This window comes from Lycium barbarum, chromosome 5 (assembly GCF_019175385.1).
Source record: "Lycium barbarum isolate Lr01 chromosome 5, ASM1917538v2, whole genome shotgun sequence".
Classification (NCBI taxonomy): domain Eukaryota; kingdom Viridiplantae; phylum Streptophyta; class Magnoliopsida; order Solanales; family Solanaceae; genus Lycium; species Lycium barbarum.
Genome location: NC_083341.1, coordinates 9,826,421 through 9,842,088, shown reverse-complemented (window position 1 = coordinate 9,842,088; position 15,668 = coordinate 9,826,421). Strand labels below are relative to the sequence as shown.

Below are 15,668 nucleotides of genomic sequence, written 5' to 3'. Positions count from 1 at the left end.
TATTGGGGAGAAAAAGTATTTAAAAATTGAAGGCCAAGAATATAGGTTATAGTTTACATATTGCTTTTTTTTTTTTTTTTTCAATTGATGTTCATATCTATTTTTGGATCCTGGATTAATCTAAATTCACGTAAAAAAGTAGTACTATTCTTTCTATTCCAATTATGTGCTACAGTTCAAATTTCGAGATTCAAACTTTCTATTTTAAATGTGAATTCGGACATGAAATCTTAAAGTTTTTTTAAAAATAATTTAAATAATTAGAAAATATATAAAAAATATTATAAGTAACAATATTTAATAATTTAAAATACTTCAAGGGCATACAAATAAATAGATTTTCTTGTTTAACTCGAAAAATTCAAACTGTATCATATAAATTAGGACAGAGAAGCATTATTTTGAGAGTATAGTCTTTTCTTTTATCAACGAAAAAAGAGTAAAATGCCCTTAAATTATGTGAAATTGAACAAAAAAGCATTCTGTTAACAGCTTTGTCCAAAAATGTCTTTGTCCTTCATAGTTTGGTCCAACAATGATCATGTTGTTACTTAATTGGGTCACACATGGTTTTTTTCCTAATAAACATATTGGTTTTTTTTTTTAAGAAAACACATTTTTTTCTAATAAAATATTATTCTTAAAGAACCATTTTCTTGTTTCTTTTCTCTTAAAATCCCTTTAACTAATAAAACCAAAGTGATTTTTTTCTTCTTAATATCATTTATTAAATAGAAAAATTCATGTACTTTTTAACTAATAATGTAAGTCATATATATAAGGGCATTACGAAATAGTTATCGATGACAAGAAGTAGGAAATGGGGGAGAGGTAGGCCTGTGCACAAATCGGTTCAATCTGAATTTCTGAACCGATTCGAAACAATTCAGATAATTTAATTTGGATAATACAATTCGATTTCGATTTACAAATGCAATTGTAAAATATTACGGTTTAACGGTTCGGTTACGGTTTGCTTCAATTATCAACCGAACCGATCCGAACAAGCCGAATTTATATGCCACTAGTGACTAATATGACTAATTTGGTATATGTAATGTGGTGTTGGCAGATTTGTATGCTTGCATAAGTTGTCAAGCTCTTGTTTTGCTATTTATATGCTATTATGCTTGCAAGTTTATGATTTTTTCTTGGTTAATGTCTTGGTTATAAGGCTGCAAGTTTAGGATCTCATTATTTTTTGTTATGTTTACTCTAAAACTGAAATGAAATAGTTGTTTGTTTAAATTTCGAATAAACCGAACAAATCGATTTGTGTAACCGAACCGAAATAATAAAAAACGAATCAAATTTAACCTAGAATGAATCTAGTTTGGTTGAGAATTTTAGAAAGTCGAAATTCGAAATTTCAACTCGATGATGGCCAAAATCGAACCGAACCGATTTGTGCACAGGCCTAGGGAGAGGTGAGATAAGGAGAAGTGAAGAAGAAGGAGAAGAAGGGATTTCAAGGGAGAGATGTAGAGAGACAGTGGATCCAATGACGAGAGTGGAACAGTAAATTGTATGAAGAAGATTAGAAAGACCTGAGGGCTCATTTGGTACGAAGGATAAGAATAAATAGTTCCAGGATTATATTTGAGATAAGTTTATTTTACATTTGATTGGAATAAAATCACGATATAACTAATTTCGAGATTAATTATTCCCGAATTATAATGTTATTTTATCCTGATGAAAGGGTGCAAAGTGCAATAACTAAACTCAGAATAAATTATCCTGGAATAACTTGTTTCCAACCAAACGACCCCGAGAGAGAGTGGTTCAACTCATAAATTTTCTTTATGCGGCTCAAACGTAAGAAATGCAGAAAAAAATGGAAAAGAAAAAATCTGCTTTTTTCGTCATCCAGCTATTGGACAATAAAAAACTAAAATAATTGAACACCTAGGATATAGGCTATCGCTTACATATTGCTTTTTTTGTTTCTCAATGGATCTTCATATCTAAATTCACGTTAAAAAGTACTATTTTCGTCTCAATTTATGTAATATTTTCGTTTTAGTCGCAATCACTTTTTTATAATTAATTTTTTTTTTTTTTTTTTATCCTTAATGAAGTAGGTGTTTTGGCCATAGAACTAAATATTTTTTATTTTATTTGGATTTTCAAGATGGAGTTGAACAAGAAGTTGTGTTTGTTAGAGCTTTTGCCAAAAAAAAAAAATGATTGTTTGAATGTACTGAAAGTGAAAATAAGATGTTAGGTGTTTTGCGAATTCCAAATAATGTGAAAAAAAATGAATAACTCTCATGGCGAAACCAGTCCGAAATGATTTATAGTTATACAAATGTCTAAGATTTATTTTAGACTACAAATTTTTAAAAGTGTTCCTTTCCTTCTTAAATTTTATGTCAAGTCAAACAGTGCCACATACAATTTTGATGGAGGAAGTATTATTTTGAGAGTAGAGAATTTCTTGTCAAAAGTGATTACCTTCTCAATGCTCAAACAAAACCTCCATTAAACTAAAAAGATAATTACCACTCCACTACAACTTTTAATAATTAGCTTACAGATTGTGTATTGCATTATAAGTTTACTTTAATCTAATAATTATTTTAATTGTTATTTAATTATCATATTATTTAATTCATTATTACGTAATAATAAACAGAGACACTATCACATACTAATTCCATATGGTACGATGGAATCGTTACTTTATTTTTCTTTTCTATTTTCATTTACGTATTGTTTAATTATCTCATGAACGTTTTATTCCTGATAAGATTGTCTTTGCAGATAATATTATTTAGATTGGAACAGGTAATGGAAAGTTTAGTATCAAATCACCATATAACATAGCTTGTATTGATGTAATTACACTCAATGATATGATTAATATATGGAAACATTGCATTCCTTAAAAAAATTAAACTACGTTATATGCTTGTAAAACATAGTAAGCTATGTCGAATGGGCTTAGATTCAACAGAAAAATTAATGATCGACTCATCAAAATGCTAATGATGTGATAGTGTTGTGGAGGATTCTTCACACATTGTTAGGACATGATCTAAATCTCAACAGATATGGAGCAATTTCTCTTACAAAATGAGATTGATCTTATTTATGAATGCTAAATCAATACTTGATTGACTAGATGATATTGTAAATAATCGCTGGTATTGATGTTAAGAATGCTAAGCCAAATTAATTGATTGATCTCTTCCTTGTGTAGAAAAGATTAAACTGAATATTGATGGCAGTGTAAAGATCCAAATTGGAGATGCTGCTTTCGGATTTTTTTTTAAGAGATGAACGAGAAAAATGAATATTGAGATATTCAGGGGAAAAAGACCCACCTCAAACCTTACTATAAAACTATAGAGCATCAAACAAGAGCTCAAAATAGCAAAAGAAAGGGGAGGGGTATATATACAGAATTAGAAGTGGAAACAGACTGCGTAATTGCTGTCAAACTCATTGAAAAGGATATATAATTTCACCCTCTTAGGGCTATTATTGAAGATTGCAGATACTTGTTGGAAGTCAACAAAACGAATATTATTCACATATGGAGGGAGGCAAACAAATATGCAGATTTTTTAACAAATGAAGGTCACAGATATAAAGAACATTTGATAGTCCGAGAAGATCCCGTTAATGGAATGAAGTCTTTTATCCTGACCAATTCAAGCAACGTAGCTTATGCTTGATTTCAAGTAGTTTATTGTTTTTCCAAGGACCAAAAAAAATAATGAACGCCTTACCTTCTTTTTCAATTTTGTCACCACCAGTTATCCAAATATATTTTCGTCATATTTTACAATCCGTACATTATAATTTCAACATAGCTTATTTTCCAAATCAAACGATCCTTTAGTAAAATCAGTAATCATTATTACCACAAAGAAATCCACTTATCGTCAATTCAAATGACCAATAATGAATACACCAAAAACAAAAAATAATTAAACATGCTTGCGTGGATCCAAACTAACTGTTATTAGAAAAATAATATAATATAAAAAAATTGATGGTGGAGGAGAGTGAGAAAGACGAAAAGATGCGAATATAACTAGATGCATCTGTCAACGTTGTCACGCTGAGATTGGTTAATTTACTGCTGTTTCTTTTCCAACTTTGCCGGATTCACTGAATCACTGTTTAGTTACTAGCTTAAACCGGTTTTTTTTGGTACATTCAAAATTGATTATTAAAGGGAAAAGGGTCAAATATACTCTTTTACTTAAGTTTATTGGCTAATTTTATTTTCGTTAGCCAAAGTAATCAAATATACCCCTCCCGTTACAAGTTGGGACCAAATATATCCCTACCGTTAGCAAAATTTTAAAAGTGTCCATCATTTCTAACATATTCTCACATAAGCAAGTCTAGTTATTGGAATTGAGTGACATGAATTATTCTATGTGGTGCGTACGTGGATTTTTTTTTTTAAATAATCTGAATTTTTTTAAAAATACTTTACAGTTTTCCAGATTTAAAAAAAAAAATCATTTTCCAAATTTTTTAACTAAAATATCCAATTTTCAAGAATATATTTTTTTAAAAACGAGTTTCATAAAAACAAAAAAATTCAGATTTTTAATAAAAGCCATTTTTTCAGATTTGTTTAAAAAAAATCAATTTTTCATATTGTTTTAAAAAAAATTATCACGTAGGCTGATAGAATAAGTTAAATTCTATGTGGCGTCCATGTCACCCAATTCGAATGACTAGACTTGCCTATGTAGAAATATATTAGAAATGAGAGGTATTTTTGATACTTTGCTAATGGTAGAAATATATTTGGCCCGAACTTGTAAGAGTTGTATATTTGAGTATTTTAGCTAATAGAAGGCAAAATTAACTAATAAATTAAAATAAAATAGTATATTTGACCTTTTTCCCTTGATTAAACAAAGTTATTCAACCGGGTTTTGTTGTACGTTGAAACTTGACTAAACCAAGTTATTAAACCGGTTTTTGATGTGGCATACTTTTGATAGCGACGAATCATCATAATGAGGAAAATGACAATTTTTCTAGCCTTGCCTATGACTCCTTAGTCCCCTATCCCATAATAAGTATCACCTTAATAAAAATGACGCATATTAAAAAATTAATAATATAATATACTAATATTTACTAAATTATTTCTATATAATAAAAATAAATTACTTTTTCTTCTTGAGTAGAGCATGCACAAGTAGTAAATCTTTTGACATTGAAAATCCAACAATACCAAGTTATTATGTGGTTTTTCCCATCATCATTTAGATGTTATTTTAACTTGTCAATTTTGGTCTAAGGGTCGAGTCGAAAAAAATAGCCAATTTATGTTTTGATTTTCTAAAGTGACACTTATTAGGGGATAATTTTTTTTAGTTAAGATGACACTTATTATGGGATAGAAAGAGCATCTAACATCAAATTAATCAAATATAATATTCATACGATCTCCTTATCTTTTAAAAATACTTATCCATTAATAGACTAATTTCTAAAATCATATCGATTAAAAGGTAATTGCAAGTTCTTTTTGCTTTACAGATAACTTTAATTATTTTATAATTTTTTATTGATAACATATGATAATGGTAAATAACTTGATTTTTTTTTCTCACCCGATTTTCAGTACCCACAATAATAAAGCTCAACGAAATCTGAATTCGTGCCTTGTAGGGTCTCATTCGTAGGGGAAGCGTTGCCTACCAAAGATTTTCATACCTACGTCTCGAACTCGATATCTCTGATTAAAAGAGGAGTAGCCTCATTTCAATGAACCACATCCTTTAGTCGTAATTAATTACTTGACATATATAACATGTTAAGCACTGGTAATGTAAATTGTATAATTTAAACTCTTTTCTCAAATAGTTATATTTTCATTTAAACCGATATCTATGTATTTCTCATATTTTCTTATTTCTTGCGGGATATGTTTTTTCCTCACTGTACTCTTCCTTCCACATTTCACTTACTTGTTAGACTGTACATTATTTTTTGTGGTTACTACTAAAAAATAAATAAATGACTCATCCTAATTCTATACGAAATAATATAATTTCACTTCTTAGCACCAAAAATGATAATTAAAGAGCTCCTATATTTAGAGTTACGCTGGTTCAAGAAAAATTAATTGACACTCTTTAATCAAAAAATTATACTAGTGTGTAAATACATTAAAATTTTGGTCAATATATATACACACACATTGTATGATTTTTATTGAGTTCTTTGTGTATCGTTATTTAAAATTCTTCTTCAGTATTACAAAATAATTCTTTGATTACGTTGTCGATGAATATTTTACGTAATAATAAGGATAGCCGGGGAGATACTAATTACGCCACATAAAACAAGATATGAAAAAAGAACACAATATACCGGCTAACTTAACAGAAGAGGTTAAGTTGTAGGACAAAGTTTGTAGAGTTCAATGAGTAAATGCAAAAATAAATTAAAAAAAAAATGTAGTATAGGAGCAATTAGGGGGCAAATTGCTGCTATACTAGTACTCTTGTTAAAGAGATTGTAGAGCCTATTATCCTTTAGCAAAAAGAGATTATAGAGCCTATTATCCTATAAGAATAAATACCTACTCCTAATAAGAAGGAATCTTCGTACTTGAATTCTTTGATTTTGATCAAGTTACTATAAAAAGAATACAAAAACCCCCTAGTTAACTCTGGCTTCTTAAACAAAAATAATACTAGCTTGACTATTGTGGAAATGAAATTAAAAGGTCTTTTGAAATTATATAAACTTTGATGAATCAATATTACACATAAGAAGAATTTGACTTTGACTTTCTGAACCAATTTAGAAATAGCAGATTTTAAATCTATTCTTACTGATTTTATCTGGTTGTAAATTATATGCTTAAATGTTCGGCAATATTACTGTTAACAAACCTAAAAATAATTTTAAAAAATAAAGTTGTGGAGTATGTGCGATTGTCTGGTTATATCAAGTACATGATGTAGTATATGACCACTTCGTACTAGAATCTTATCATACTCGCAAATTTTAATCATAGCTATCATTATTAATGAATATTTAATTTGAATATGACACACTCTACAAGTAATCTACTTCCAAAAAATAATTGGACCCAACTCCTATTGGGTAGTTTGGTTGGAAACAAATTATTCCAGGATAACTTATTTTGAGATTAACTATTCCATTCTCTCACAGGGATAAAATAACACTACAATTTTGAAATAATTAATTCTGAAATTAGTTATATATCACTATTTTATCTCAATCAAACGTGAAATAAATTCATCTCAAATATAATTCTGGAATTATTTATTCTTATCCCTCGTACCAAATGAGCCCTAAAAGTTTTGAGGCCTCACCTTCCACATTCCACCAAGCTAGTCAGCGTTCGAGCAGTTTGCATTGAATATGAAAACTTCAATTTTGATCTTTGACTTTTCGGATTCATATTGGATCAACTTTTCAGTTTGATCTCAAATGTAATCGATTTGGTTATTTATTAGAATTTTCGGCTTTGAACCTATAGGTTGAGCTGCCGCTGCTTTTTCTTCTTAAAATAATAAACATTCGAATAAAATATTCATAAAATGCATATGCTGTAAGAATTCCTCAGTCCCATCAAAATTATTCAAACAAAATATTCACGCAAGTAATGAAACCATTATGAAAGAAATTTAGCAATTAGTAAAATTTCAACAAAGCCAAATCATGCTTCTAGAATCATAATGCTTTTTATCCAGATGAAAGAAATACGCACCAAGCCACCTAGTGGTCTCGAAAATAGAAGAAGTAATTAAAGATAAGAAATACCTTTGACTAGTTAAATAAATGAAAAAAATTAAATAATTAGAGAATATGATTCTAATCTTGTAGCATTAAGTGGGTCTCGAAAAGTTTATTACTTAGCTAGCTAGTGGGGTTTCTAAGATATACTGTGTACTGAATGCTAAGTGATGATTCCTCACCTAGATAAATTGAGTTTTAAAATTTTAATTAAGACTTTACGTGCACCCTATCTCTTTTAATTTATTTATTTGGTAGAAGGTGAGGTGAACCTATTAACGAAAAAGAAGAGTGGTCTGTGAACAGGGAAGAATTAAAAGGAAAAAGATATGGTGGGATTTGAATATTGCACTTATATTATGAACCAAGTCTTTTTATGCATGTCCTTGATCTATGAACATCAACTTAAAACTTTAATGAACAAAACACGATATATTCGTAACCTGTCCCTATTATTCATGGACGTAGCTCCATTCAATTCTCAGTCACTTCATTCTGAATTTTAGAATAACAACTTCAGACGCAAGTGTTATACCCGTATATTTATACGACAAATTATTCGCAAGCAAGTCGACTCAAATTAAAGACGGAGTCATTTTCGGACACGAGATAGAAACCTCTAAATTTCAATTTTAAATTAGAACATAATTATTTATAAATTTTATTTGGTGTGAAAATATTATTGGAGATTGAGGATTATTTAATTATGATTAAATTATTAAGTAGGGATTAGAGACTAATTGATTAATTAATTTAATTTTTTTAAATTGTGGGCCTCACCCGTTTTAAATAAAAAAAATCAGCAAGATTAATTTTGGTGAGTCATGGGGGGGGGGGGGGGGTAGCACGTGTCCAATAAGTGGACACCATATAAAATGGTTTGGCATTGCTACCGCACATGACTTCGAGAGTCATGATGATATTACTGAGGAACGTCTTTATCAGAATATTTTTGCTTCTCACTTCGGTCAATTAGCAATAATTTTTCTGTGGACTTCCGGAAATTTGTTTCATGTAGCTTGGCAAGGAAATTTGAGTCGTGGGTACAGAACCTTTACATGTAAGACCTATTGCTCATGCAATTTGGGATCCTCATTTTGGTAAACCAGCCGTGGAAGCTTTTACTCGAGGGGGTCATGACAAATGATCAAATTGTTGCCATTTACATTTGCAAGTTGAAAAAAAAAAAAAAAGCTGCAACATTTCCATGGCTGCTCGGCCAGCCATGGATGGAGGAAGAAATACTTTGTTGTTATTTTGGATCAAGTTCAAGTGATATACAAATTCTAGGAGGTGATAGCAACATTTGATTTTAAGCCGGAGAAGAAGAAATTGCGAAATTGGAGCAATTAAGAGTAGAAATTCCTCCGAGAAAATTAAGATAAGATTTTCTTGTTTTATGATGTAATTGTGTTAATAGTATTTTAATGGAATTATTAGAATTGGATTGGACGAAATTAGAATTAAGAAAATGCATGAAATCGATGTTATAGGAAATGGTGGGTTGAAATGGATTAAGAGAAATTGTTGGGTTGTTAGAATTGCAATGGGCTGAATTGTGAGAATTTATTAGTAAAACTTACATAAATAGCTACCTTTTAGTAGCTTGTAACAAGAAATAGCTATAAAATTGTTATTTACTAAGCGTAGCTTATTTTTTAGTTGAAACGCGTGTATTTCATTTTTTTGAAATATACTGAAATACACGGAACGTCCGACACTGCTGAGTAAAATTAGGCCGTATTTATGGAAAAGATTTTTTTTTTTAAATTCAGGGATTCAGTTTAAATCTACTCATTAATCACGCGTAATGAATGTTCTTCGATAACAGATTACGTATCTCTCTCCACTTTTATCACAATCAAAACTTTTTGAATTCAAAAAAATACTGAAGATCTAAAAAGATCCAACTACAAAAGTATCTCTTTGAGCTCTGTTTTCTACATTCGAATTCTTCAAAATCAAGTCGAAATACACTCAATAAGATACGAACGAGTGTATATATGGAATTTTAGTGAAGATCAGATTTGTATTTCAGATTCTACAAAAGGTATGTTTCAAATTTTCAATGATTTGCGTGATTTTTTTTTTATTCAATTTTCTGTGATTGGAACGATGATTTTTTTTTCCAATGCAGTCAATGTTCTTCTAGTTTTGTTGAATTATCAAAACGAAACATGTCAAGCATAACAACATTGATCAGACACTCCGATTTTTGGAATGAACAGAATTGCTTTGTTGATTACAAACTAGACGCAGTTGTCTTCAAAGATTATTGTTCATACGGTGAATTGGTTGAAACTATAGCAATTCAGTTAGGTGTTGATATTAGCAGGAAAACGATATCAATAAAATATGCTGTTGAAGGAGACAACATGCCAATTGAAATACGCAACAATATGGGAGTAAGGGTGTATGTTGAGCTTAAAAGAGAAAACAGGGGATTTGAAGCATATCCGTTGTGCGTTAGCATAACTGATAATGATCTTGAGAATTTTCTGTCCGGCGAATCTACAGTTGGAGACGATATGTTTCAACTTGAATTTAATGATTATATGTATGCTATGGACGTAGTTGATTCAAATGATTTGGATGCGTCGGATTGTGCTAAGGCTGTTGTTTTATTTCAAAACAACGATGACTTGATAATTTCAAACAAGGAACATAAGGATGTTTTTGTTGATCAAATCTACAAAGATAAGGACACTCTGAAGAATGTTATGGTGAATTTTACAATTCGAAAAAGATTCAATTTCAGGACGGAGAGGTCGAATGCCGTAAGGTGTGTTAGTCACCTAAAAATATGAAATACATTGAAATATACTATGAAATATATATGAAATATACTAAGAAATACATTGAAATACAGTGACGTAAATTGTTGTATTGCCATTACATTTCAGTTGGATTTAATTAAATATAGTGAAATACGAACTGTTTGAATTATTTAATTCCATTATCTAACCATTTCAGTATATATGGACAATGTATTTATGATGTTGTATGTGTTTGAAACTTCAATCTGACTGTTCTTTTCTTGTATTGGTTTATGTAGTTACACTCTGGTATGTTGTTCAACTGATTGTCGTTGGAAATTCAGAGCTTCAAGTATTGCGAACTCTGAAATGTTCAAAGTGAGATCTTTTCATGACGAACATACGTGTCAATTGAAGGACAAAGTGTATTCCCAAAGGCAAGCAACAAGTTGGTTGATTGGTGCGTCAGTTGTTAAGCCAAAAATAGCAAATCACAAGAGGAAATATACACCTGGTGATATAGTAGACGACGTAAAAAATGAGTATGGCGTTGATGTTTCTTATATGACGGCCTGGAGGGATAGAGAAAAGGCAATGAATGAATTAAGAGGGGAACCAACAGAATCATACAAGAAGTTACCGGGATATGTCTACATATTGGATAAAACATACCCTGGATCACATGTGAGAATGCACAAATCACAACAAAACGAGTTCTTGTATTTGTTTATAGCACCTAAAGTGTTCATAAAAGGCTTCGAGTGTTGTAGACCAATAGTTGTAGTAGATGGTTCCCACCTTAAAACTACATATAACGGTACTTTTGTATCAGCCAGCACGTTGGATGGTGCAGGTAGATGCCAAAATGTTTAAATACATTTGTTTATGTTTTTTGGTATATTTCGTTGTATTTCATTATATTTATAATGTATTTCAAATATGCTTTATGCTATATTTCACTGTAATAATCAAAAACATGTATGTGCAGGTAATATTCTACCATTGGCATATGGTGTGATATATTCAGAGAACGATAAGTCTTGGACCTAGTTCTTTGAGAAGTTCAAACAAGCTTATGGGAATAGGGATAACATGTGTGTTGTATCAGATAGACATGAGAGCATCATTAAGGCGGTGAGTAGAGTGTATCCAACTATGCCACATTTGGCGTGCATATGGTATTTATGGAAAAATGTGACCACGAAATACAAGTCGAATGGTGAAGTATTGAGTCCTGTATTCTATGCACTTGCAAAAGCATACACACAGGCTGAGTTTGATAAGCTGATGGAGAAGATTGAGAAGGTTGATTTTCGGGTAAAAGAGTACTTGGAGGATGCTGGAAGGGAAAAGTGGGCTCGACTGTATTCACCCGTTAACAGAGGATGGGCAATGACGTCAAATATAGCCGAATGTATTAATGAAAAATTGGTAGCAGCAAGAGAGTTGCCTGTTTTCGATTTTCTTGAAGAAGTGAGGAAGATGTTTGGGAGATGGAATTGCACTAATAGGAGGAACGGTGCATACACATTCACAACACTTGGGAAAGCATTCCAGCAATTATTATCAATAAACGAATGTAAATCTCTACGTATGACGGTATGTTACTGTTTATTTTGTTGAAGTCTGCCTACATATATTTCAATATATTTCAGCATATTTTAGAAGGTACTTAAGTAATTCTGTTTGGATTGTATATTTCCATGTATTTCATATTAAGTAATTCTGTTTGGATTGTATATTTCCATGTATTTCATATTACTTATCCCTGTTAATATTCAATGTATTCTGGTTTGACACATTTCGTCTTGATTAGGTTGAACCATCAACTGAATATGTGTATACCGTAAATGATGAGGCAAGGCGATTCATAATTGATCTTAAAAAGAAAACATGCAGTTGTCGGATGTTCCAAATGGACGAGATACCATGTCCACATGCATGGGCTGTATTGAAGAGTAAAAGTCTTATGCCTGATGAATATTGTTCAGACCTATTCAAACCAAAGACAGTGATTAAGACGTATGATGTGCCTGTGGATCCTCTGCCTGACGAGAGTGAGTGGAATATTCCCAAACACATAAGCGATGAAGTTGTTTTGCCACCAAGATACAAGAGACCCCCGGGAAGGCCAAAGAAAAAGCGAGATAAACCATTAATGGAGACGATGATTGGTAAACGTAGGAATGCTTGTAGTACTTGTGGACGTCTTGGTCACAATAGAAGTTCTTGTTCCAAAGAGCCACGTAAGAAGTAGATGTTTAGATTGTAATTGTTTTTTTTTTTTTTAAAATACCTTATCCCCAAAAATATTAAATAATTTTTTTTTTGGTTCATCGTTGTATTCTGTAATTTTTGTCCTTCATTTTCATAAATAATATTGCATACAATTCGGTGTTAACGGACATTAAAATGAAAAATAAGTGAAATGTTTAAGAAATATTAAGTTGCATTAGGACTGGAATAACCAGAAGCAGGTGTTGGAATACAACCCTGATATTTTGTATTTCACTATATTTCGGTGTATTTCCTTTTGCATTTTCACTATATTTTTTTTTACATTTCACTATATTTCTGTGTATATCTCTGTATTTCAGTGTTCAAAATGTAAGAGTATTCCAGTTCACCTGGAATAATTTGTCGAATTGAAGAGTGGGTATATAACATTGGAATATATTGAAAATGCACCAGAGGCTGTTTTCATTAAACGATAAATAAAAATATGGGAGACTTAAACAAAAAATAGTTAAGTCATTGATGAAAAAACATTGCCATTTGTCAATTCTTTACAAAACAACACAACAAAATGTAGAAAAATGGTCAGCAAAACAGTACTGTGAAAAACGATTCAACATTACAACCTAGTGGACTAATTAACAACTACTGTGTCGACCGCGTTGTAATCTATGGCAGGCCTAACTGGTCTTGGCGGCAGTTCATTGTCACTGAAGGCATTCAAATCAGCCTTTTGCCATCCGTATTCCCATAGTAATGCCCCGTATCTATTACGTAGTGTTTCTGCATCAATTTCAGATGGAACGCCTCATCCAGAACAAACGTATTCAGCAGAATGCAGCAACATACACACCACAATCCCTGAAAAAATAAAAAATAAAAATTATTATTGGTTGAGAATTTTGAAAAAAAAAAATGGAACTCTGATGTTGAAAGACATACATGCTGCCAGAGGCTTGTTCATTGTTGTATTATGTAATTTTTGTCCTTCATTTTCATAATAATAATGCATACAATTCAGTGTTAACGAACATTAAAATGAAAAATAAGTGAAATGTTTAAGAAATATTAAGTTGCATTAGGACTGGAATAACCAGAAGCAGGTGTTGGAATACAACCCTGATATTTTGTATTTCACTATATTTCGGTGTATTTCCTTTTGCATTTTCACTATATTTTTTTTTACATTTCACTATATTTCTGTGTATATCTCTGTATTTCAGTGTTCAAAATGTAAGAGTATTCCAGTTCACCTGGAATAATTTGTCGAATTGAAGAGTGGGTATATAACATTGGAATATATTGAAAATGCACCAGAGGCTGTTTTCATTAAACGATAAATAAAAATATGGGAGACTTAAACAAAAAATAGTTAAGTCATTGATGAAAAAACATTGCCATTTGTCAATTCTTTACAAAACAACACAACAAAATGTAGAAAAATGGTCAGCAAAACAGTACTGTGAAAAACGATTCAACATTACAACCTAGTGGACTAATTAACAACTACTGTGTCGACCGCGTTGTAATCTATGGCAGGCCTAACTGGTCTTGGCGGCAGTTCATTGTCACTGAAGGCATTCAAATCAGCCTTTTGCCATCCGTATTCCCATAGTAATGCCCCGTATCTATTACGTAGTGTTTCTGCATCAATTTCAGATGGAACGCCTCATCCAGAACAAACGTATTCAGCAGAATGCAGCAACATACACACCACAATCCCTGAAAAAATAAAAAATAAAAATTATTATTGGTTGAGAATTTTGAAAAAAAAAAATGGAACTCTGATGTTGAAAGATATACATGCTGCCAGAGGCTTGTTGTGGCAAGTCATTCACATACATGACATGAAAGTCATCAGTCTGTTGTTTGCCCTGGTATGATGGGTGGTTAATCCAATCAATGCCTTTTTTTTTTCTCATAAAATCTAGACAAATGTAGATGATGTGGCAATAGGGTAGCTATCTTGTGTATTTCTCTTCTAACAACAGCATTATGACCAGCAGCTCGGTATGAGTTGTAGATGTACAGACGCCTGCACGTAAAAGAAAATTACATCAGCTTGGTTAACAGGTTGGTAAATTAAATTTCATACGGACCTTGTAGGATAGAAATACGAGGAACATACAGGGAGATATGCAGATTTAATGATTTTTTTTTTTTTTAAAAGTAGGAATACCTGTCAGTGAATGTCACTATAATCAAGATCCAGTGATTTTCCTCTTTGATGTTGACAGGGATGAGAACACAATCAACTGTATGCCATGGCACATTAGCCAGCATCCTATGCCCGTTAATGTACTCACATATTTCGTTCTCCGAACTGGCAACACTACTGGTCCCCTCCGGATTAGCATATGCACGATGAATTTCATCAATTTTGGAGAAGAACATACAGTCAACAGTTGTGAATTTGAATCTGTTACCCTTGTCGTACTTGCCTTTCTTCCGCAAGTAGTAAAAAATGACATCAATATGCTGTAAAAAAATTGAAATTAGTCTAATGGATACTGGTAAAAAAAATGAAATAAACTTCTGCAGAAAAATATGCAGTCAAGATGCAGGAAATATAGAGAAATACACAGAAAGAATATCGAGAAATATAGGAAATATAGAGAAATATGGTAAAAGAGGAAATGGGAAATATAGCACCTCATCATTCCAAGACTGGCCATTCATCGATAAGAGATAGAACCAGTTTTTGTCATCGACATGTAACACACCAAAATTGAAGCCAAAATTGACGTCATCTGGATCCAAAGCTTGCTTATTCTTTTTTGTAACGGCTTTCCTTACCCTTTCTAAATAACAACAATCAGTTATTTTCATTTTGAACAGTTTACTTTACTGAAAGAATGAATATATAAATTAAAAAGGTAAATACGTTCAAACTTACTTTTTATCATGCCTTAGAAGTAGATC

The 15,668-nt window shown here is 31.4% G+C and overlaps 1 protein-coding gene across 1 annotated transcript; it reads left to right on the top strand.

The window, feature by feature from the left end:
• Window positions 1-11,603: 11,603 nt before the first annotated feature.
• Window positions 11,604-12,768, top strand: LOC132639171 (uncharacterized). Its single transcript, XM_060355649.1, has 2 exons — window positions 11,604-12,110; window positions 12,328-12,768. The coding sequence occupies exons 1-2, from the start codon at window positions 11,604-11,606 to the stop codon at window positions 12,766-12,768; spliced, it is 948 nt and encodes a 315-aa protein (XP_060211632.1).
• Window positions 12,769-15,668: the final 2,900 nt, after the last annotated feature.